Here is a 26,545-nt window from a genome sequence, read left to right as displayed (position 1 = left end):
CACCTGCATTTGCACACTGAATAGGTATTTCAAACTTCACCTGTCAAAAACTGAGCTCTCAATTTTCCCTATTCCTGCTCCACCTCCAGGTTCCTCATTTTGTTAATTACAACTCCAGACTTCTAATTTGCTCTGGTGCCAAATGGATTTCTTTTCCACACCACGCAGTTAAATGCATCATCAGCCAATCTTGTTAGCCCCACCTTCAGCCAGCATCTGTTCATTTCTCACCACCTACTATTACTAGCACCTGCTACTGCTACCCAGGTAGATGTCATCACGTATCTTTTACCCTGCTCCCTCCTCTTTCTCCCCTCCACCAATTCTCTTCCCTAACAGTAATCAGAGATTTTAATAAAACACACCATGTCCTATCACTCTGGCTAAAAAACCTTCCAATGGCTTCCTCTCTTACTTAGAAATCTACCCAACTCCCTACGATGGATTACAAGACCCTATGGAGTCTGTCCAGCTGTCACAGTCCTGACCTTGCCTTCCACTTTCCCTAGCTGCTCACTCTTGTCCACCTTCCACAGCCCTTGCTGGTTTTTGCATGCACTGGGCATGATCTCACCGCAGGGTTTTACATTTGCTATTCCCTTTGCCTGGAATACTCTTCCCCCATGCAGCTTCCCTCTCCCCATCTTCAGCTCCTGACTCACCTTTTTGGTCAGATCTTCTCGGACTACCCATTTTATAACCACAACGCAATCTCCCCTTCCTCCCGCTCAGCACACTGCCTCTTTTCCTTCCCTGCTTTAGTTTTCTCCACAGCACTTAACCATCTAATACATACACACTTTTTTTTTCTTTTTTTACTTTTTAAAAACTTTTGTCTGGGGGAGCCTGGCTGGCTCAGTTGGTTAAGCTTCTGCTTTCAGCTCACACAGTGACCCCAGGGTGCTGGATGGAGCCCCGTTATCAGGCTCCCTGCTTTTCGGAGAGCCTATTTCTTCCTCTCCCTCTACTGCTCCCCCTGCTTATGTGCTCACTGTCAAATAAATAAAATCTTTAAAAAACAAACAAAAAAACCCCCACAAACTTTTGTCTGTTTCCTTCCAATGGCAAATAAACACCATAAAGAAAGGGATTTTCATGTGCTTTGTTCACTATTTCTAAGCGCCTACAATATTTAGGTGAGTATATAACTAGTAACTTATTGACTAAGTGAAGTGCATTGGATCCTTGATCTCTAGGAGCTCATGATCAAAAAAGATGACACATAAACACAAATAAAATGTGTCATTAAAAAGAACATCAAGGTGCCTGGGTGGCTCAGTCGTTAAGCATCTGCCTTCAGCTCAGGACATGATCCCAGGGTCCTGGGATCGAGCCCCACATCAAGCTCCCTGCTCAGCAGGAGGCCTGCTCTCCCTCTTCCACTCTCCCTGCCTGTGTTCCCTCTCTCACTGTGTCTCTCTTTCTGCCACATAAATAAAATAAAAATTAAAAAAAAAAATCGCCTTGGGGCACCTGGGTGGGCTTAGTTGGTTGGGCATCCGACTCTTGGGTTTCAGCTTAGGTCATGATCTCAGGGTCCTGGATCGAGTCCCACATCAAGCTCTGGGGCTCTGTACGGTATCTGCTTAAGACTCTCTGACCTTTTTGCCCTCCCCCGACACATTCTCTCTCCTCATCTTTCCAAAATAAATAAATCTTTAAAAAAAAAAAAATCATCTCACATGTGTATTTTAAATGACTTTTACCATCTGGGAGTTGAGTGGCCAGAGAGTTTAGCAGAGGGGGAAAGTGCTCGAAAAACATGATAAAGGAAATCAGGGAAGGGGTGCCAGTGATCCACTGACATAGAACTTTATTTTTCACTGCCTTGTGTTCCTAAGTTACTTTTCTTCATCACTTTGTAGATGAAAACATGAAATGTTTATATAAAGACCTGTCAAAACACTGAACTTTACCTACTAAGGAATCTAATTTTCCTTACAGCCCTGGCCCCATAATTGTCAGGATTTCTCTTGGTGTCAATATCCCCTTGGTCTGAGCTGGGTCTGGAGTAATGGGCAGCTAGCCTACCTGAGCTTACTCAGCTGACCTACGAAATACTCTTGTTACAATGAGTGAGAAGTTGCTGGAATTACATTTCTGGATTCGGGGAGCTTCTACCCACTCACCTTTCAATTATACCTACTGACCTTACATGTTACTCAATGACATACGGCAACAAAGGAAAAAAATAGCCTCTTTGATTCTTTATCCTATTCCCTTTCTCACAGAAGCTAGAAGTGGGGAAGACAAATAAATGAGAAGACAGAGATAATATTTCAAAAACCAACTTGCAACACTCCTCAAGGACTGCCCCTCCATACTACTGTATAGTATACTAGTTCCTTTCCCCTGAAATATTTATCTTAACAGATTTTTTTCCAAAGGCCGTAACTTTTCATTTTTTTCTTAGATTTTCCTAAAAGAATACTGTAAACAGATACATGTATTCATTTGTGTCTTTTTTCTTTTTACCAATAAAAAATACATCAATTCAGGAAGAGAGTAGTAACATGGAAAATTATGTAAACTCTATAGGACAATGCATTTTGGTATATTTAAGGACTATAAAATTATAAGATTAAGTTATTCTCCATTTTAAACAAGCAGACATCAAGTAGGTTATTGGAACAACCCATTGCTACTTCAGATATTTCGAGTTAACAGGACTATATCCAACACAAACTACATATTAAGCACTGAATCAGTACGACAGGGAATTAAAGAAGACATAACTGATTTGTTTCATATGGTCTCTGGATAACCTTCTGGAAAACTTATACCTATGACATAATATTAATTCATTCAGCAAACAAGTATCATGTTAGATATTACACTGAGATACAGAGACAAGGAGTATAGATATTATCCTCCAAAAGCTCATGTACAGAAATATGTGGAAGGTATTAAACTGAATGTAATAAAATGCCAAAATGCACGCTATAGACACTGGGTACTAAGAGTAGCCTGAAAGAAAATTAATTATTTTAAAAGTGCCAAATAGTATTAAGTATGTTTAATATCATATAGATTGGGTAAAACTTACAAAATTATTATACCAATATTTTCATAACTAAATCAGCAGGGACATCTGCTCAATCTCTTATTCAACAGAAAATAGATACACATTAGCAAAGATGTGTTCTCCTCGGCTAAGATGAGGGAAAAATCTCATCTGGAGAGGAAAATGATAAACTATTTAAGGATGTGACAATGTATTCATCTCTGTATGCATCACTGTGCCTGAAAGGATCTTCAATTAGCAAGCACCTAAAATGTGTAGAACGAACTGGAGGTCAGTTAAGGGTTTCTACAGCATAACCAACCTAGACCCCCTCCAACAGAAAAAAGATAAAGAGAAAGAAGAAAGTATTCTTGCTAAGAAAGTCTCCTGGCTTGTTCCTGGCACTTGGAAATACACACATGCTTAAATTCTTTCTATTATATCTGAGGTTTGTGCACATGGTTTCGCAGGGAAACAGACAGACTAAAAGTACATGATAGTAAAATGCAAGGGTTTCATGGAAGGATCTGGACTTGAGATAAACTTTAGGGATTGGAGGATTTAGGGGAAAAACTGCTTTTAATGTTCTGTATTGGGATGACTGGCATAATCGGCTTTAGCCTTAGTGGATTTCAACAAGGTAACCAATAGCTGTGGAAGACTTAAAGTGAATTTAAATTATCTCCAAATATACTCATTGGTAATATCTAGATTTGTTGACCAATTCCTTTCCTCTGCCATAGTTCTGTTTATTTCTGAATATATCCAGGGCTAGGACCCAGAACTCTGCTGCCTAATCAGAGTTAAATCACTCTTTCTCATAGACAATGAAATTAATGATAATACTGTCAAATGATAAATGTTTAAAAATGTCTAATACTGTTTGTGTACTTCAATCTGGATAATCTTTTTTTTTTTTTTTAATTTTAAAACTTAGCATCTGAACGTTTGATATTGCTAATAAGATACTATCACTAAACAATCACCTAGGGCTTCTTGTTATATGAGCACAAGAAACCACAAGAAGCTGAGAGCACAGATGGCAAACTAAAACAAGAGACCCTGCTCAAAATCCAGGATATCCGCTTCAGAGAAGTGCTGATGAGTGTATGGAGAGCATCAGGGAGAAAAAGAGGTCAGTGAGGACAGGTGGCAATATGCATGCACCTCAGAGGATCATTTCTCATTCCTAATTAACAAGGTTTATTCTGTCCGACAAGGCTCTAACACTAGCCATCACTGCTGGCAATTTGGTTTACAAACTAGTCTCAGAAATTCTTTTTTTTAGAAATTCACTTTATAACATCATTTTGAAAGGCCTATGTAAAACCATGGACAAACTCTACTCCCAAAAAAGTTGACAAATTAGTTATAAAAAATTAATGTTTCAGGGACGCCTGGGTGGCTCAGTTGGTTAAGCGGCTGCCTTCGGCTCAGGTCATGATCCCGGTGTCCTGGGATGGAGTCCCACATCAGGTTCCTTGCTGTGCAGGGAGCCTGATTCTCCCTCTGCCTCTGCCTGCCACTCTGTCTGCCTGTGCTCACTCTCTCTCTGTGTCTCTCTGACAAATAAATAAATAAAATCTTTAAAAAAAAATTGATGTTTCAAATAATGCCTATATATCAAAATGTAATTGTGAATTCTTTTCTATTTTTTGTGAATTACCTGAAAAACCTAGTAATGTATTTAGACATGAAACAAATCTATTTATTTATATACTCTACTCATTTAAAATAAAGAACACTAACTGAAATATGTGGATAATGTAATCATTGTAGATTAATTATCTCAGCCTCTTAAAATTATTTGCATTGGTTTTATAAAAATAATATTTTCATATCATGCCATAATTCTTTCCAAAGACCACAATGTAAATGTCAAGTGAAAATGTGTTAATGCACTGCATTAACATAACTACAACACAAGTTAATATATGAAGTCATAGGATGGACATTGAATTAAATTTTATAATATAGTCATTCTTGTATTGTTATAATACATTTAGACAAATTAGTGGGCTGACTCTAAGTCCAACACCTCAAAGTTCTTATTAGAACTCTTAGGGTCAATCCAAACCACAAATGCCTACACAATTTTATCCCTGTGATTACTTAAGATTTCCTGCTTAAAAACAAAAAACAAAAAACAAAAAAAGCCTCCTCTAGATAACTAATACATCTTGTTAGCTTGAAAAAGGTAGTTATTAAATGCTTGATACAAATTTATCAATATAAATTTCCTGATGGGGTTATGTGATGTATAACTAAAAAAAAAAATTAAGATAACATTTATCTCATTTTCCCAATTAACAAAGGGAAATTACTGACGTTAAAAGTATTCTTAAGTATCTAAGGCAGAAGTTAAATAAACATATCTCATCTTCATTGGAATCAATTAATAAAGCCTTATTTTGTAAGGTTACATTTGAGACTTTAATTCAGATTTTAAAATAAGAATTTACTAAGATGCAAATTGTACTTTATTCTAGAGAGTCATTTTCAGAAGTTATCAATCTATGAATATCTGCTGTTACATAGATACAGTCAATATTAACTGCGATGTTACAAATCACAACCTGGTGAAGAATGGAGACTGTACCTCCCCCCACCATACTGGCCATGTAATCTGGCAAGTTACTGAACCCACCTGTGCATCAGTTTCACTCTGTCAACCAAACATGGTCAGAGGGTCTCCTCTCATGAGCTCTGCAGGGGACATTCAGTAGCTAAGCAGTGGCTGGAACGCAGTGGCTGCGTGGCCCTGCATGGCACACTGCAGGGCTCCTCTGGGAGCACAGGACCAGAATTTGAGCACGGCAGGCTCAATGCGATCAATGCTCAAGGCCATGACTACTCTTGAACACCTACAAAGTGATATTTGGACTTTCACTTATACAATTTGTTCTTAACGGGTAAGAAAAAAAATCCAGTTTCTGAAATACCACAATTTATATCCAGAGCAAAGTTTTATTGGGGGGGGGGAACCCCCACCCTATTTGCAGATGAATACCTATATAACTGAAAAGCGGACCTACAGTTTTTCAGAAATAGAAAACAAGGTAAAAAGAATATTCAGGATTTTAAGGGAAACTAATAGTAAAAACCAAATGACAATTGTTATTTTTCAGTCCCTTTGAAATTGTAGCCTGTTTCCTGAAAGAGAAAGCAGAACAAGGATAACAGCATTAGACCTACTGAGTTTGAAGGCTAATAGAGAATATGGAGATAATCAGAATCAACTTTTGTTTCATACATGAATAAACTAAAACTCAAAGAAGTTAAAGTGTCTTACTCAAGGCCATAAAGGTAGTTTGTGAAAGAGCCAGGAACATTTTTAAGTAACCAGGTCCTTCTTCTCTGTCTCAAGTAAGCATGGGGTATAGCCTACAAAGCAGCAAAAAGGTTGGTGGTAGTAATTAGGGGGTAACAAATAAAGAAAGTCTAATGATAGCATCCCAAACACCCTAATACTCATTGTGATGAAAGCTTTTCTGACATCAAGAGAGAGGTTCACTACTTTAGGATGCAGAATATACGATACTGGAAGTGGGGAAAAAACACCTTTTGCAGCTCACCTACACGGAAATCCTTACAGATTACATAAAAGGTCCTCACTCTCATCACATTGACTTGAACTCCATTATCGATTATTACCACCTAAAATAGTCAAGGCTCAGAGGTTTTCATAGACCTAAGCCTAAATTCTTCAAAATACTACCTATTTGCTTAGAGTTCCTCTGTAATATGGAGAGATGGAGCAAGACAATTTAAGACTTCCACCGAAAATTCTCAAGTAGGAGGCCCATTACTCTTAGGGTATGCGCAACTATAAATATTTTACTTTATTAGCTTATTAAAGCAATGTATTTTTATACTAATAACTCCACTCTATAAATTTTAAGATGGTACACTAAACTCCATATTTAGGACTAGAGAAGACATCTGCACTGCATTCCACAACCTTGGCTACAGGACCGGAAAATTACCTCAACAATTATCATAGTCATAGAAAAAAATTAAGCACATTTATAACATTTACCAAACCTGAACATTGCAAAGTAACTCTCCTATAAGAAATCTAATATTTGGTAACTATAACCAAAAAGAAGTAACCTGTAAAACCCTTAAAATTTAGTTATTTTTTCAAATGAGAAATAAATGTCACATCTGTACATTAATCCAGAGTTCTGTCCCATCTCAAGGCCAGACAACGGTTTCTGTGTTCAACTCTGCTTCTCAGATTCTTATCTGCTGGCTAAGGGCCCAAGAAGAATGGTAATACACACAATACACCATGAAAATTCAAGACCAGGATTAGTAGCAAAGTAAAAAATGTACCAATGACATAGAAGTACTATCAGATTAAAGTTATCTGATAACACTGTCCAATGGTGGATGGAAATCACCACTTGGGAAACAAAATGTTCCATAAGTTAATACCAGATTCCTGAGTTAGTCACAATTTACATTATCTTTTGCTTAAATATCATCTTATCGAAGTAGAGTGCTGTGTGTTTCGAGATCAATGATTTAAAATCCAGTTTTACATATTTAAGCTCATTATATGCTCTCATTATTAAGTACTTCAAGGAAAAAAAACTACACATTTAACAAGATTTCAAATGTTTTCAATTTAACAATTCCTTTATTTGTACTGGTCCTTAGTAGTCAATCTTCATATCCGCATTTTTGTTTCATCAACAATCATCTCAGACACACCTTCTAACAAGATTTACTTAAAATATTACGACAGGAAACTATGCCTTCAGGAGCATGTTTATTGTGTTTGAGATGATACATCAGGTGCTCTCTGAGCTACAAAGGGTAAAAGGAAATCCTCTCATTACAAACTGACAAAGGTAAAAGGTAAAACATTTTTCACAACAGCATGAACCACATACTCAGAAATAGATCTGGGTTTAATACAAATGACATAATTCCTAGTCATCTACGGCTACTTTTATAACTTCATACAGATAATGAATTAGGCTAAAATGCACTATAATATTTGGTAGACTTCAGGACCAGTATCCTTAGTACATCACAAAATACATTTTGATATCCCAAAGAAGCAAGACTTGCAAGTAGGCGTTTTAAACATAACTAATCTACAGCTACAAAGTTCTACTCTTGATAGCATTTACCTTTTTGGGGAGTCTCCCAGTCTCCAAAGGATAAAAGCAGAGAGTAGAATCAGTATAACATATACACAGAAGTCCGTGTTGTAAAGGCTATAAAGATTTGCAGCACAGTGGGAAGGGGCCCTCTGCTCCTTCACACCGCATACAAATTCTGTGAATTATGTGGCGTATCTCTTGGTCCACTGTCTGGCTATCCTGTCATGTTCTGCTCTGTTGGTCAAATACTGAGTGGCTATGCTTCCAACCAGAGGATCCGCTGGAAAAATAGAAAGAATAGTAAGAGATATTACACAGTGTCTTATTACAGTTTTAATACTCTATTAAATTAAAACACTTATTTTTCAGCAGCACCTTTTTATTTAATGGCTAAATTTTCAAGATTAAAATGCTTCAAATAACATAACCATCTGTATATTTTAATATTCAAATTAGAAAAGCCCTTTTAACTAAAAAATACATGTTGACTTAATAAACTTGATTTTTTTAATGCTACTACTCTGCATTTTATTCAGCAATGGAAGTGTGGCTGGTGATTATATTTCTACCTTCTTTTGGATGTTTAAAAATGTGATTTTTTAAATAAAAATGCAAAGCTTACAATATAGTTTACTGCATTTCTATCTAGATATTATGCACATTCACAAGCATTTAAAATATTATTAAGCATATGTACTTTCCTTGAGTGCCTTGCTCTTTCCCTATCAGTTCACTTAGAGCTGCCTCACCTTTTTTAATTCTCTTGGGCATAGGTAAAACTGCTGGGCTTACAATAAAAGTAAAAGCCTTTGGTGATTAGTCCAATACATAGAAAAAGTAATTCGACTTTTTAAAAAATGACCACTTAGTAAGATAACATATGTAAAGTCCCAGGCTTACACATCACTCTTTCAAGTCAACTATACATGTTAATATGTGGTAATTACGCATTTCTTGAAAATGTTAGAACTATGTTATTAATGACTTTATCTGAGTTAATACAATCATAATCTAGTCCAACACATCAACTATCATTTTAATATCCACTATTACTACTTATAAAACCTAACTATAATCCAAGAAAGGAGAACAAGAAGCCATACATTAATTACTAAGTAAGCAGTTGCTTTAGAGCACACGACAGCAGGGAAGGAGCTAGAAAAGGAGGCACTGGTGCCAGTCACGGCTTTCTTCCTATCAAACAGGGTTTGTACCACTACGTAATTTAGAAAAAAGTCCATCAATGACAGAAAGAAAGTAATTACAGGTAGCATGCCATTAATAAACCTAAAGAAAGTTACTGTGAGACTTTTGGTCTATTCTAAATGAAATGGCTTTGATAATTTCTTTGCAAAATGATTTATGCTTATCTTTCCACCAACAGCATTTACTTTCTCAAATCCATAGTTAAGGCAACCAAGAACACAATGGTTTCTCTAGCTCCACTGCATGTGTTAATAGAGGTTTGCTTACCAGGGTTGCAATCTGTCAAAAGAGAACAAATCGACAGCAAAACCTTTGAAATAGTCAAAGCAGGACTCCAGTTGTCTTTAAGGATGTCCAGACAGATGACTCCCTGACTGTTGATGTTGCAGTGATAGATTCTGGTGCGGAAAGTAACCTAAGGGCAATTCCATTAAAAACAAAGAAAAGGAATGCTTTATTACCAACGAAAACTCTCACCAGCAAAAGTAAAGTACAATACATCATGGATACTAAATAGAAAATAATTTACTGAAGAGCTAATAAATATCGGATTTAAGTAATATCAAAAGTAAATGATTCTAGGGGCGCCTGGGTGGCTCAGTTGGTTAAGCCACTGCCTTCGGCTCAGGTCATGATCCTGGAGTCCCGGGATCGAGTCATGCATCAGGCTCCCTGCTCAGCAGGGAGTCTGCTTCTCCCACTGACCTCTCTCCTCTTATGCTCTCTCTCTCTCATTCTTTCTGTCTCACTCTCAAATAAATAAATAAAATCTTTAAAAAAAAAAAAAGTAAATTATTTTATTTGGGACGCCTGGGTTAAGCATCCAACTCGATCTCAGCTCACATCTTAATCTCAGGGTAGTGAGTTCAAGCCCCACATTGAGCATGGAGCCTAGTTTAAAAAGGAAAAAAAAAAAAGGAAATGGGAAATGGGAAATGGGAAATGGTTTTATTCAGTTCAGTTGAGATACCCAGCAGATTAGGTACTATATCAGTTTTACACCAAAGTAAGCGGCTGATTTGGCTGGTTTGCTGTAAATGAATGACACAAAATAATTTTGTGTATGTATGACCATATATATATACCATATACACATGCACACATGTGCACGCACAGCTCTGTTTAAAGCAGGTAAGAGAGAACAGAAGTGTTTTTTGTTTTTTTGTTTGTTTGTTTGTTTGTTTTTTAAACATTTTATTTATTTATTTGACAGAGAGAGAGATCACAAGCAGGTAGAGAGGCAGGCAGAGAGAGAGGAGGAAGCAGGCTCCCCACGGAGCAGAGAGCCCGATGCGGGGCTCAATCCCAGGACCCTGAGATCATGACCCGAGCCGAAGGCAGCGGCTTAATCCACTGAGCCACCCAGGCGCCCCGAGAACAGAAGTGTTTTAGCGTCAAAGGTAAGAAGGAACTTAAGAAGAATTCATTTTACCATAAAACAAAAGTTACATTAGTTTCTTAGTAGAAAAGATCAGTATCAACTCAGCTAATGTCCTGTCATGTATCAGAAAGTATTGGACAAGGATTTAGAGGAAGTTTGATGAAACCACCAGTCTATTTTTTAGTCTTTTGTTTCTGTAACTGGTTCAGTGCCCTGTTAGACTAAGACAGTAAAATGAAATAAAAGCAAGGTCGTAAGGTAATGAATAAAGGAAACTATTTATCTCTTAGATATATGTAAAAAGGGGGTAAATCGTAGGAAAAAATACCAGCAAGTTTCAAAACAGTCACAGATACTAATGGGGTGGCTAATTCTTAATTTAGAGTAGCTGAGAAAAAAGAAAAAAACACCTCCCGATCTCTTGGAACTACCAGTGTACTATATGATCTCCCAGGTAGAATCTAGAAAGAAAATATTAAAAGCCCTCTAAAGGGCATCTGGGTGGCTCGTTGGTAAGGTAACTGCCTTCGGCTCAGGTCATGACACCAGAGTCCTGAAACTGAGTCCCTCATCAGCTTCCCAGCTCCACGGGGAGTCTGCTTCTCCCTCTGACCTCCCCTCTCATGCTCTCTCTCACTCTCAAATAAATAAAATCTTAAAAAAATAAATAAATAAAAAATAAAAGCCCTCAAAAATATATTTCTGATAAGGATGTATAATTAAAAACAAGAAGGAAACCAATTGTCTAGCAAGGGAGAAAAAGGGAAGAATCTGTACCTCCAGAACCTCTGGGTAACAGAGTGGACATATTACCTTTATAGCTCTTAAAATAAGGCTCGTTGAAGTGAGATTGGCTAAAAATATACAATATATACCCACATTTCAAAGTACCAAAAAGAGAATGAAACCTTGACATTAATCATATTTTTTCATTGATTTTATGTTCAAAAGACAATATTTTGGATATACTGGATGTTATTAAAATTAATTTCACTTTTTCTACTTTTTATAATGTAGCTCATAGAAAATTTAAAATTACACATGTAGCTTGCATTAGATTTCTGTCCAGATGCTTCTGCTCTAGAATATGGGAATAATACATGTTTAGATCACCGAAAGCTGACTACTCAACAGACATGCATGTTTTATAAACACAATTAATAATATGAAACCTTTTGGGGCACCTGGGTGGCTCAGCAGGTTAAGCGTGTGTCTTTGGCTCTGGTCATGATCCCAGGGTTCTGGGATCAAGTACTGAGTTGGGCTCCCTGCTCAGTAGGGAGTGTCTTCTCCCTCTTCCCCTGCTGGCGCTTGACAGGTGCGTGCGTGCGCGCTCTCTCTCTCAAATAAATTTTAGAAAATCTTAAAAAAATACTTCGAATCCATTCAGCTATTAACAGTTAGTGAACAGAAGAGAATTACATTTTCATTATTCCTCAAGAAGTTCAACACCTTACCTGAACTTTAAAAATAAGCAGAATTGTATAGAAATAATTGCATCTAACACCAAAATAACAGCAGTATTCTTTCTTTCTCACTTGTTCAACCACAGATCTGGATAGTGCTTCATAATACTGTATCAGATATCTTAGGCAAGAGGAATGATTCACCATGGAAGGATTAGAAAATTAAAATACTGAGACTTCAGCAAAAAAATTAAATGCTAAATTAAAACATAACCACTATATTAACCAAAACAACTAATAAATCATATCCAGAATTTACGGTTTGAAAGGTTTAAGTTAGTCATTTTCTATTTTACATTAAAAAATGTATTTTACATTACATTCTATTTTACATTAAAATAGTCATTTTCTATTTTACATTTGCATAAAAATGTACATGTATTTTACATTTACAAGAAAAATAGGAAAGCCCTTTAACAAATATTCCCTCATAAAAATAATTTTGTAAAAAATAAATCTTGCAAACTTTTTTCTAATTTTGCTGCCACATTAAAACCAATTTCAAGAAAAATGAGGCATCTAGAAATAAGTATCACTATTTATCAAAGACAGTTATGATTTTGTTTTCTGTAATACCGGAAACTTAACCAACGAATACAAATTGAGCAGTTAGTGATACACCAGCACTTAACATGTGTCATTCTGAATGCTAATACAATTTGTAATATTATTCACATGAAGGCTTTGTTCCTTTATTTGAACTAGCAAGATATACTCTACATAAGTGAGCACATTCAATAAGACAATCATTTAAAAATCTTAAATTCTAATGGGATCACATAATACAGTACTCAAAAAATACTGATAACTCTAGTTCACAGTTCTAGCTCACACCTCTAGGTGACAGGGAACCTTGGTGTCTGTACTTTGAGGTAAATACCACTAGGTGGAACTGTTATCTTATTCGATAATGGGAGAAATAATCCCAGGTCTAAAAACAAACAAAAAACCTTAATTTTTACTCTCCAGGCACCCCAACCCAAGCATGCAAGTGAGCACAGGCATTAAATTGCCACGCAGGCATTAAATTGCTACATGTATTTTAAATAGTGTAGGGAACATAAGAAACTATGTTGAAAAGAAAAACATTTCATCATAGTTCAAGGCTTGATAACAACATACTTTTCCCCTGACATATCAGAAGTCTCTGTAACTAGACCATAATTACGTTCAGGCTTAATACTGGCGGTTTTTACCTGTTGGCTTGACCACTTTATAATGAGAAGTGAGAGGAGGAAACCATCCAGGTAATTGTTATGTTTAAGACTTGAAAAATAATTGCCAGTTATTACAAGGTACAACTCAACCCTTCTGTTATCCATCTAGTTCATATTGCGAGCCAGCTGAGACAGAAGCCACCCAGCCACCCTCACTCCCATTACTACATCATATCTACAGAGGTCACAGAGTAAGCTGATTAAATAATAGTAGTTTCCCTCTTCGTTTTTCTAGTTTTTGCTGATCTGTAAAGATAAGGTATTTAGCATAAAATTCAAGTTATTTAATTCTTATTTCTGCAAGTTGTCCAACAGGTTTACTTTTTTTTTTTTAAACCCCAATATGTTTCTCAAAGAAAGATACTTTCCCTATAACATAAATCTAAAATGTACCTGCTTTACTGGTATGCAAAGTGGCATACTTTCATTTACAATTAACAAACCCTCTTCCTGCTGATTATAAAGTTATTTGTATAAGGCAATAATCAATTTCTTTCAGTTTTAAAATTCTTGGTTACATGAGAGCTTCCACATCAATTCATGAAAAACAATGAAATAAAAATGATTACATCAATACACATTTAACCTCTCGAATTTTGGAAAAGGATAAATATTAAAGAATGGACTTCTAAGGTTCTTACCTTTGGTGGCTTAAATGGATAATCAGATGAAAAAGTGATATCCAGAAAAAACACACCACCTTCATATACAGAACCTGGTGGACCAAGTATAGTTGATCTCCATTCATAAATGTTATCTCCTTTAGGCCCAGCACTATTTAAAAGAAATTAAAAATCAATGTGTATATCTGTAAGTAATGAATGTTAACATCTAAAACCAATTAAGTATTAAGAGTAAATTAGCAATCTAGAGCAATGAGATAAATATAAGTCCCAGTGTGTGCATACATATATGTATAAAATTATTTGCAAATATTTCAAATTTACAGAAAAACTGCAAGAACCAGTATAATCTTACCCAGACTGCTCCTGTTAGCATTTGGACCCATCAACTCTTTCATCTTCTCCGTCCCTCCCCCACTTTCTCTCTATGTACGTGTGTATGTACACACACACACACACACACACACACACACACACACGGACACCCACAGTGCTTTTTTTGAGCCATGTGAGAATAAGCTGAATGAATACATCTGGCCCCCTCCCCATAAATACTTAAGTGTGCGCATTTCCTAAATTAACCTCCAATATAATCACAACACAGCTACAACTTCAGTAAATATATCAATAAAACACTTTAAATTATAATCTGCAAAATAATGTCTTTTTAAAAATTTGGGGCGCCTGGGTGGCTCAGTGGGTTAAGCTGCTGCCTTCGGCTCAGGTCATCATCTCAGGGTCCTGGGATTGAGTCCCGCATCAGGCTCTCCGCTCAGCGGGGAGCCTGCTTCCCTCTCTCTCTCTTTGCCTGCCTCTCTGTCTACTTGTGGTCTCTCTCTGTCAAATAAGTAAATAAAATCTTTGAAAAAAAAAAAAAGAAAAGAAAAAAAAGAAAAAGAAAAAAGAAGAAAAAGACGAAAAAAAAAGAAAAATAAAATAAAAATTTAATTTTCCTCCAGATACAGAATCTACTCTTTTGATCATCTTGTGATCATATATGTTCTATGTCTTTTGTTTCCTTTAATATGGCACTTTTCTACCTTTGACTTTTATAACAAACATTATTAACATTTTGGAAGAATACAGTCATCTTCCTCCCCATCACCTCCTTCTTCTTTTAATAGAATGCTCATCTTTTTGGAGTTATCTGGTTTCCTCATAATTAGATGCAGACAGTGCATTCCTGGCCAAATAGTACATAAGTGATGTGTTCTCAAGCTACCATGGTATTCATTTACTTATCCCTAATTGGTGATGTTAATTTTTATCACCTAGATCAAGTGCCGTCTGATTTTCCTACTGCTTACTATTTTTTCCCTGCAACCAATAAATAACATTTGGATAGACACTTTAAGACCATGCAAACATTCTGCTCTTCATCAAAATTTCTCCCCTAGATTTAACATCCAAGCTATAAAATATAAACTATATATAGTCACAGTATATAAACTATACTGTGATGGTGATAAAATCATGGTTTTTCCAACTTCAGTATTTCTTCTACATTTACCAGCTAGCCCTTGATCCCTCTCTTTTCCCATTTGTATGAATCTGTGTATTACTGGTGTGGTTTTCACGGATTTTTTTTCCTGATGATTTATATAATTCATTACTACCTTTACCTGTTTTTGATGACAAATTTGGCCAGTGAGAGCCCCTTCCCAATTGCCCCTCTATTCTTGTGACAGGCTGCTGTGATATTAGGAGTACTTCCTTACTTTCTGCCATAACTAGATGTCCCAGGATTCCAGCCTTGGAATCAGCCATTTCCTCGGGGAGCCCTGGTTCCTTTTAGTCTCACATTTAGGGAATGTTAGAAACCAAAGTCTGAATGCTAGATGCTATTAGGTCCCAGGTACATTACATTGTGCTTAACAATATATCGTTTCACTTATAAAATTCGAAACAAGAGAAATAATTCAAATACAATCTAGCCTCACAATTATTTGCTGGTAAGGTCACATCCATTACTCCTTAAATTCTCTTCCAATTTACCCTCAGACTTCCCTTCTTCCCTAATCTTTGCCATCATGAGTTAGCTTGACTTTCTGAACTAACGTATAATACATACACAGCATTTCTTCTTTAAAAGTAAGCACCAGTTTAGAAATTCACCTGCAATGTTTAATTTAAAATAAGGGTAAACCAGCATTGATGAATCACCCACATTAATCACAACAGGATTTTCAAGTATAGTTACAATAATTTAACTGTATCTTATTAATCCTGTAAAGTAAGCTGTGAATTGTAAACATGATGGTAAGTGATGCTATCAATAATCAAATGTGTGCTCTGAAAAAATAGTTCATACAGAAGGGGTGTAGAAAACTTGATGGTATAATCAAAAGGTTTATAGCATGTTTTCCATACCTATCTTTAAGGTACTTAAATAAAACCCTTACTATTTTGGCCTATTTAGGGAAAAACATTTTTCAAAATAAATACTGTTTTATGTTTCAAGTATACACAGAAACAAACTAATTACAATAATGGCTCACTGTTCTGTCATCATTTGAGAATCAGGTATATTCCCTAAGTGAATTTTTACTGTAACTAAAAACATCAGACTGAGTCCTAATTTTGTAAACAAACAAAAAAGGTTTGACCTGATTCAAAAGCATTTTCCTTTCCAAGTTAATTTTTCCCTTGGTGACTTAAGGTAATCATTGTATGATTAAATTATACTGTCAAAGACATCTATGGTGTGGCCGTCTTACTAAAATGTTTCTAAACTGCATGTGTCACACAGTGGTGGTGGTGGTAGTAACAACATTAGTTAAGGTTTAGCCCATCCTTATTACATGCCAGGCATTGTTCAAAGCTATCATAGTGTATAACTTATCTAATTCTCCTTAAAAATCCATGAAGTAGGTACTATTAGTACATTCCTATTTTTAGATGAGGAAACAAAGGTTCAGAGAGTTAAATAATTTTCCATGTGTCCCATGGCCAGAAAATGACTCAGACAGAACTTAGACAAAGTCTGTGAACTAGTCTGTATTGTCCTCAATGGTTTGCTATATTTCCTCTTATTAATTTCAGTGCTACTACACCTAATTTAATCTCCAAATTCTGCTGATACTTACTTGTATAAGAATCCAAGGGGCGCTGTTATCCAAACAAAACAAAACAAAAACCCCAAAACAAACTTCCTCGGTGATATTAGTTCTTAGTAGAACTATGCTATGCTTCAGGGGATACATTCAAATTAAGTTGGGGATTACTATATTTTAATGAATCATAGAATTTCAGACTGAAAAGAATCTGGTAGAAGCCAACCGCCCCCGCCCCTTAGACTTGAAAAAGCCAAGGCGGAGACAGTAAATGATGAATCTTAAATCCCCTCTGCCAGTTGGCAGAACTGGGATTCCTAAACCAAATTCGTACTGGTTCTTAAGTTTGCTTTCTTCTCACTTATGCTGTTTTGTCATAGGACAAAGGTTATGTTTATTATAGCAGAATATTAAATGTGACTTTCTTTGTTGTCTTAGGGTAGACTGAGCAAGGCAGAAGCTTGTGGCAGTATGATTCTTTTACTGTTCCAAGAATACTAAGCCTAGGGTGAGTGAAGCTAAAATCCAGCCCTTGTTTTAGCTGCATTGTTTAGAATAAGGAGCCCTTTTTCTTCTCACAAAGGTGCCATCTGCAAATCAAGACATTCTTGGTGGTGGGGTGGGGGCGGTGAGATGTTGGATGCAAAAGTTGACTCCATTCAAATTCAAGCAAAGGATTTTACAGGCTTGCATCTGACCTGCCACTGAGGCTTCACAGCTGAGTAGAAAATGAGTGTATATGCTAACAATCTCAAGACAGGTACTATTCATACCTTTTCACTAGTTAACTTTTCTCTTTTACACAAGCAGTTCCACATGCCATCCTAGATCATTTGTTTTTTCCCTCTCTGGTGAATCATGTTCAGAATATCACAATACTATTTTCCCAACCTTTTTTAAAAAACAAACCTCTATTACTCTATGCCTTCCAGGTCCCATCTCAATGATCTCTTAGCAAGCTTTTACTCCTCTTCATTACACTGAAACAGCATTCATCAAAGGTCACCAATGACTTCACAGGAGACCCAATGCTTATTTCTCAATCTTCATCTTCTTTGGTCCAGCAACATTAGACCACAGTTGATCACTTATTCCTCCTTGATATAACTTGTCTGTTTTGTTCCTAGAATAACATACTTATGTGTTTTCCTCCTAACTTTTCTGATCCTTCCTTCTCAACCATTAAATACAGCTCCTTAACTCCCTAAGCTATCAATACAGCCAGTCCTTGAGAACTCAGTGCTTGGACCTCTTCTCTTTTGTACTCACAACCGTTCTTTTGCAGACCTCATGCCGTTTTATGGCTTCCAACAGCACCAGTAGGCTCTCAATTCCCAAATCTCTATCTCCAGACCAGATTTTTTTTATCCTGAGTTCCAGAGCTATACATCTAAATGCTCACTAAACAGTTTTTATTTTGAAATCTAATATTTCAAAACCTATTAATTTTGAAAAGTGCCTCATTTTTAACATGTTTCAAACTAAGTTCCTGGACTCCTCCTATAATCTTCCCTGTTTCAGTTAATGCCAACTCCATTCTTCTAGTTCCTCAGAACAAAAACAAAGACCTCACCTTTGACAACACTTTCCCGCATCCAGTATCTCAACAAATTCTGTTGATTTTTTATCTCCAAAACAAACTCAAAATTCTACTGCTTCTCTCTACTCCTACCATCTTGACCTTGATTCGAAACACTAGAATCCTCTCCTGGTTAGTTACAATAGCTCTCTGCTTCCACTTTTGGCCCTATTTCCACCGTGGTAGTCTATTTGCAAAAGACAATTAGGCAAAGCGATAGTAAATCAGATCATATAAGTCTGGTCAAAACTTTCCAACGGCTTACCCTATTCTGTATTCAAGTCAAAGCCTTATGAGACCCACAATGCAATGTTGAGACCCAGCAATTAGTTGCCACCACCACTACCAATATCCTTCTTATCTGTTCCTCTCCTCCTTGTTCAACTAGGTGTAGCAACCTGTTTCTCCAATACACAATGGTACACTTCCACTGAAGGGCTTCTGCAGGGATGTAGCTCTGCCTGGAATGTTTTTCTTCGTGATGGCAACATGGTTTGGGTTCATCACCTTCTGCAGGTCTTGACAAAAAAGTCACCTTTTCAGTGAGGCCTTTCTTGGACACTCTATCTAAAAATGTTACACATGAGCTCCACACATTTTATGTATTCCTTTCAATTTTTTTCTCCGTATTATTTATCACTCTCTAACATATTATATAGTTCACCCATTTATCTTACTTATCACCTGTCTGTCTCACTAGAATGTAAGCTTCAAGAGGTTATAAGATATAGGCTGGGCTCTGCAATTCACAGTGGATTGTGCTTTTTATGCCCTGAAAGTTAAAAGTATTTGAGTAACTCAAAGTGACAGAAGAGCTCCAGGACCTGCCCAAGATGAGAAGAAAAGGAGATGCCACAGAGGTAATTTAATAGCAGGGGAAAGGAAAGGGAGGGAGGGGGATGGAAGGGGAAGGGAATGTTTTCTTATATTACCTTCACGAAGATCTCATTTACTTAATTTACTTCATCAACACAGCAAAAGTAAAATTTATTCCAGTTCTGAGTCAAGTTATGGGGAAATAGAGACAAAATTAGCAGGAGCTTTGTTTACTGAAGCCTCAATATGCACAAATGAAAAAAAAATCAATTATTAAGTTCCATAATTGAGGATGCAATTTTTGGTTTAAATGTTATTAAGAAAATGACAAGTAGCTTTACTCTATTGTTTTTTGCCCTACAAACATTCACCCCTTCTTTTAAATATCATGTTTCCTATAAGCTATTATTGTATGTTCTACACAGAACAACAAAAGTAAAAAGCAGGTAAAAACTTTAGATAGCGACAAAATTAACCTAAAAATTTTCTGTTACTAGTTTCTCTTATTGTTAACCAGTGACATAACTTTAAACATTAGCAGCATGAGGACTCATATCTTAGCAAAATCCATTTTCTCATTGTTTGAATATTAATTCATTCAATTAATTCATTGAATATTAATTCAATGATCCACTTCAAGGGTCATTAACACTATCCTTTTCCAGCACTGGAATGATTCTCAATACAAGGTTTCAAGTGCTCAATTTAATAATCGATTCATTCTATAAATAAGCATTTGTTTAAACAATGCTTTTACACACACAACTTTTTAGTCCCCCACCAAGATAAATGAAAAGATTTATAACTAAAATTCTATGTTTTTTCATCCCTGTGGAAAAAAGTTTTATCTTAAAATGAGCTAAACTAAGTTCAAAGAGAAAAGGACATAACAACTACTTAAGTCAAGATTTGACATAACTGCGAAAATTGTGGTATAATGCTAAGTGTTCCATTTTAAATCATTACAGTGTTAAAATGGATATTCCTATGTATATTGCATATGTGTGAATATATACAATGTAGGATGCATTTGAAATTAAAAAAAAAAAAACAACTAACACAAAGTTCTTTTTGAAACATGGGTTACATAATGGAAGAGCCTGAATTAAGATGCCGTATTGATTTAACTTGGATAGGACTTATCCACCCCTTCCTGAGTTTTAACATACTATGTAGTAATACAAAACCTATTAAAAATACCAATAAAACAAACAAACAAAAAAAACTAAATACAGGCAGAGATACTTTATCTAGGTTTATGGGTAAGATGACTCAAGTGTCAAGATGTCAGTTCCTCCCAACTTCAGGGTTCAGTACAATCCTAATCAAAATCCCACCAAGTTAGTTTGTGGCTAGCAGCAAACTGATTGGGAAGTTTATATGGAGAGGCAAAAGAATAGCTGACACAATACTGAAGAAGAATCAAGCTAGACACTACCCAACAACTCTAAGACTTAGTATAAAAGCAGCAGTAATCAAGTCAGTGTGGTATTGACAAAAGAACAGAAAAACAGATCAATGGAACAGAATAGAGAGCCCAGAAATAGACCCACATAGATAAAGTCAAGTGACCTTTGACAAAGGAGCAAAGGAAAGAGAATGGAGCAAAGATAAAGACAGTCTCAAAAAATGGTGCTGAAACAACCAGACATCCTCATGTGAAAAAATAAAAGTTAGAGACCTTTTATCTCCCACAAGTATTAACTCAAAATGGATCACGGAACTACTATAAAATCCAAAACTTTAAGAACTCCTAGAAGAGAACATAGGAAAAAACCTATATGAGTTTGGGTATGGCAGTAAATTTTTAGCTAAAACAGCAAAGATACAGTCCATTAAAAAAAAACTGATAAGCTGGACGACTTTAAAATTAAAATCTTCTGGGGCGCCTGGGTGGCTCAGTGGGTTAAAGCCTCTGCCTTTCGCTCAGGTCATGATCCCAGGGTCCTGGGATCGAGCCCCGCATCGGGCTCTCTGCTTGGCAGGGAGCCTGCTTCCTCCTCTCTCTCTCTGCCTGCCTCTCTCCCTACTTGTGATCTCTATCTGTCAAATAAATAAAATAAAATCTTAAAAAAAAAAAAAAAAATTAAAATCTTCTGCTCTGTAAAAGACAATGTCAAGAGGATGAAAGAGAAGTCACTATAACTATTCCAGCTTCACAGATAAGAAAACCAAAGCTCACTGCAGCTAAGCAGCTTCCCCTAAAGTCTTCTGGCTAGCAGTAGGAAGGCAGATGATTCTACCCAGAGAGGGATGGAAGGATGAATGTTTGTAGGGCAAAAAACAACACAATAAAGCTACTTCTCATCCACAGTGATTCTATCCAGAGAGAATATAAGCCTAACCACATCTACACATTTCCTTCCAGACTTCAGGCAATTTGTTTTACATAAACAAGTGCTATTCCTAAGTGCTTTGGAAACAGTCATAGTTCTCTAGTTTGAATGTAATTAGAAGTTCACGACTTATTAGGGAGAGATACAAGACAATGGGAAAGGGGAGATGGTTTAGGAGACAATTCAAGGAAATAATTCTACTAACTAAAGAGAGACCTAGCTATCTGCTACCAGATTACAAATATTTTATCTTCCTATTCCCCCCCCCCCCAGAATGACTTCTTTCCAGTAAATATAAGACCTGTGAAGTCTGCTGAAAAATGTGGTATTTATTGCTTATTAAATCCATAGTGTACCTTGTGCAGCATATGAATTCACTCTGAATCTGAAAAACGTATTTGAGCTTTTACGATATGCAAAGTACAGCACTTTGCATACTTTCCACAGTAGATTCAATGGAAAAAATAAAAATAAATTCATTCATTCACTAAAGATTTAACTGTCTGCTCTTTTGTGCTGGGCTCCTATGCTGGAAACGAAAGATATAATGGCCATTGCCTTCAGGGAGATTACCATCTAGTGGGGGATATAAATATTATTCAAATATAAGTGTACACACAAAAAAAGCAAAATAGAAAATTTGCTACGAAGGAGGGTTATACCTTGCTCAGTGCCAGGGGAAGTGACCTAGTTAGGAATATCAGGGGAAGTTTCACAAAGGAAGCAATGCTTGAGATGATATTTGAAACACCCAATGGAGTTAACTAGGAGAAGGTAAAAGGGAAGAGCTGGGGAAGATATGCAAATGCCTTGAGGCAGTATGGTGGTGTAGCAGGGACTAGAAATAAAGCCAATGTGGCAAGAACAAAGAGAACAAGGGGAGAGTGCACTAGGAGATCACGAAAGAGAGAAGTAGTTATGGATGTCCGTGCAGGACCTTGTCAGACTATATTAAAAATATTTGGCTTCATCCTAAAAGCAATAGAAAGTCAGTAAACACTTTCAGCATGGGGGGAGGGGTCACACAATATTTCCATTTTGAAAGCTTCCTCAGATTGCTATGTGGAGAATGGTCTGGAAGAGGACCAGAGGGGCTATGGGTGGACTACTGTGGCAATCCAGGGGAAGATGGTAGGCTAGACTAAGACGGTATTAGAGGCAAACGAAAGAGGATGGATTTGAGAGGGATACAGGAGATAAAAATCAACCAAAGTTATATTTTTGCTACATGGTACATGAGAAGGGGCTATCAAAAGTAGCTCATAGTTTTCTGGAATATACAACTGAGATGGATATAGATGCCATTTACTAAGAAAGGGACACTGAATAAGGAGCTGATTTTGGACATTTGGGGGTTATGAGGTCTCAGAGATATACAAGAAATAGATATGTCAAGGATGCATATTGACAACTCGGTAATTGGGGCCTAGGCTGTATATATGTATTTGTGAAACCTCAGTACTAAGGTACTAAGTTGGGGATGAAGTCCTGAAGGTGGGATGAGCCAGACTGAGATAAGGGACACCTGGGATGAGAGAATCATATAGAAGTCATGAAAGGGCAGACCTGTGAAAAGTGTGTAAGAGAAAGATGAAGAAAGTAAATGGAAGCAAAGCAGAGGAGAGATTAACCACGTGAAGACATGTAAGAAGAAGCTGGTTTGAAAGGGATGTTAGAAAAAGTAGGGAAGACTTCACCTGGTAAAGATACAGAGATCATACCAATTCGCAATGAGGAAAATTAAAAAGTAATCTAGCAAGATCTCTAAGACATATTAAATTTTTAAAAAAGGAAGTGTAAAACAGTGGGTATCAATGCTTCTATTATAGTATAAACTACAAAGGCTATCTACATGTGTATTCTGGCCATAAGAATGGACTTTCTCTGGAAAGATAAACAAGAAAATCCTAATAGTGGTTTCCTCTAAGAAGGATCTGATACTCTGGGATAGAAAGGAACCCACTTTTCACTGAATTCTTTCAACCCACTTTTCTGAATTATTTACTTGTCCAAAAAAGTTTTTTTGTTTGTTTGTTTTAGCTTCTTTTTTTTTTTTAAAAAAAAGGGGGGAAAATTCCCAGTGAGTTTTATATCACAGAAGAAAATCTAAACCATAAAGGATTTTAAATATGCAGAGCGAATTTATATGACATATTCTGTTATCCTCAATTCTAGAACTGGAGAATTCTGGCGCCAGAGATTCCTTAATTCTGAAATAATGTAGATTTAAGAAGAGCTTTTAGATATGCTGGCTAGAGCTACTTAGACTTTCTTTGGTACCTTCACCCCATTCTTTACACTGTAAAATTAAGGGCTCATCCAGAATTTAAGCCATTTGCCAATATGCTGTAAATCTGTATCACAAATCAAGTACATTTGACAGGATCACCTCATTTTTAATTTCCACCTTATACAAGACAGACTATGACTGGGTAAAATACAACTAACAGGCTGATATATGTGCCTAGACTCTAGTCTAGTTTATCATGCAGTTTAAACTAAGCATAGACTCTAAGAGTACCTGTTTGTTCACTAGCTTTTCTATACATTTTAGTTTGACAGTTGATATGAGGGTGTCAAATATGCAAATGCATACTTCTACCAGGAAATGTTTGTATTGCAAGCTCGATCCTATTCAAACCTTAATAATGTCCACATAGAATCCCTGACCTGAAAAGGACTTTCAAAATTTAATAAATCTATTTCCTGTTTATGTTCTGCTTTATAGATCTTTTTCCTCAGTGGAAATTTAATTATAAAGCTTAATAATATAGGTAGTGCATATAGACATAAAATAGTGAGGTATTCCCAAAACTCGTGATTCATTCTTGTAACATTTACTGAGTACCCACTATGTGTTGGGCACTGTTAGGTACTGAAAATAGAGTGAACAGAACAGATATGAGAATATGCAAATAGTGAACAAACAAATCATTAATATGTGGATAAATGCAAAGTCACTTATATAAGCAGAATATCTACCAAAAAGAGTAGGAAAACAGTACTTAACGTATTGATTCTTTGGTTTTTTGGTCCTAACTCATCAAAGGCACAGGCTATACTCCCATCAGTTAACACTGATTCACTCAAGTAGTAAGGGGAAAGGGGAGGGAAGGAACACTGTGGAGAAATCTTCCAGGTGATTTGAATAAGCAACCCGCAACCCCCTTAAGAACTACGAAGTTCACTGATGGCATTACTACATCTAAAATCATAAATCAAAACCCTGGCTGGCCACGGAGCTTTAAAAATTACTGATTCCTAGGTCCTACACCTAGGAGATTCTGATTTACTCAGAACAGGTGTGATCCAAACTTAGTGAGGTTTAAAAACTCTCAGGTGCAGTTGAGATTCAAAACAACTGTGGGAAAGAAGAGATCTGACATGCAGAAGGATGGGGAATGACAGAATGGAAAACACGAGAAAATATTCCAGTTCTCATATATGGCATAACTACCTGGGCTCTGTAACTGTTACTCCTACTGGGTAGACAGATGTTAAGAGACTATAGTAACTTTTTGCCAAAACTCATTATCATCTTTGGACTACAGTGAATTTACTAAAGTAATGCTGCTGCTCTGCTGGGCTCAGCCAGGTGCATGCCAGCCTTCCTGGACAACTTCCCTATCATCTCAAAAATTTGCAATGATAACCAGCAGAATACAACAACTTTTTTCAAAACATTGGTCAAATGAGGAAAGGTCTCAAAAATACTCTTATTCACATAATGCGCAAGTAGTTTTGCCTATAATGTTTATCATTACAAAGTAAAATGCTGTTATCACAGTTTAAGATCCTTGCTCTTTCTGCTCTATGCTTTCTTGCCTTTCCCTCCCTTTCTGCTACAAAGTAGAAAGAATTAAAAGCATAAACACAAAGCAGAGCTATCAGAAACAGGTAAAATCTTACTTTAAAATCCTACTTAAACATTTATTAAATCCTCTCACTTTACAGTCGACATTTAGAAAATGTTACATAATGGGAAAATATATTAATTATATATAGTATATAATTATTAAGTCCAGAATACGCACCAGTAACACCACTAGTTACTGTATGACCGTTGTGTTATAAAATACTTTTACACAGAATTGAACAGTTTAAGGCCTGTAACTGCCATTCAAGAACTTCAGTAATACCGTACCATCTAAAAGAATTTAAGAAGCAAAGATGCACTAGAAAGATCAAGAATATATTAATCCATGTGACATAAAAGTATTTTATTGGTTTAACAGTAGAATATGGAGATTGGGTCAGAAATCTGAATTATAAAAGCAGTCGCTATACAGTAAGCTAAAACCAAATACTCCTTAGGATAGGCCTTAGAGAAGATATAACCTGCTGCTAATATAAACCCACATTCTATATCATCTCCTGCATTGTCTTTCACCTTGAAAGACCCTTTTCTCCACTTCCATCCCACCTGGGCTTTCCCTGAATTTCAGTCTTTAGCTTCCCCTTTTTGCCACATGTAATGCCACAGATATAATTACCCATACTATATATCTTTATTGCTTAGAAATATCCTATTTCATAAAACTATAGAGTTTCTGAATCTTCGGTTGTAGCATTATATATTTGCATTTATTGCTTTGCTTCTTCTAGTACTATTTACTAAACATTGTACTTGTCTGTTCAATTGTCACCTGAAACTCCACAAAGTCAAAATAATCTTCAAAACAAACCTGGCCCTTCTGAAGTCCAACAATTATAGTATTTGATGGCCAAAGTGTGAGAGGGACAATGA

General features: G+C 36.3%; 1 protein-coding gene across 3 annotated transcripts in view; it reads right to left on the bottom strand.

Moving 5' to 3' along the window:
• Window positions 1-7,764: 7,764 nt before the first annotated feature.
• Window positions 7,765-26,545, bottom strand: part of UBE2E3 (ubiquitin conjugating enzyme E2 E3) — an 88,193-nt gene continuing 69,412 nt past the window's right edge. For all 3 annotated transcript variants that reach the window (XM_046019848.1, XM_046019849.1, XM_046019850.1), the window contains exons 4-6: window positions 14,033-14,165; window positions 9,595-9,742; window positions 7,765-8,401 (exon numbers count right to left, since the gene is read on the bottom strand). In XM_046019848.1, the coding sequence (XP_045875804.1) occupies window positions 8,304-8,401; window positions 9,595-9,742; window positions 14,033-14,165 (379 nt within the window). In that variant the 3' untranslated portion in view covers window positions 7,765-8,303. The remainder of the gene's footprint in view (window positions 8,402-9,594; window positions 9,743-14,032; window positions 14,166-26,545) is intronic.

This window comes from Meles meles, chromosome 9, assembly GCF_922984935.1.
Source record: "Meles meles chromosome 9, mMelMel3.1 paternal haplotype, whole genome shotgun sequence".
NCBI classification, from domain to species: Eukaryota; Metazoa; Chordata; class Mammalia; order Carnivora; family Mustelidae; genus Meles; species Meles meles.
This window is presented reverse-complemented; position numbering and strand designations above follow the sequence as displayed.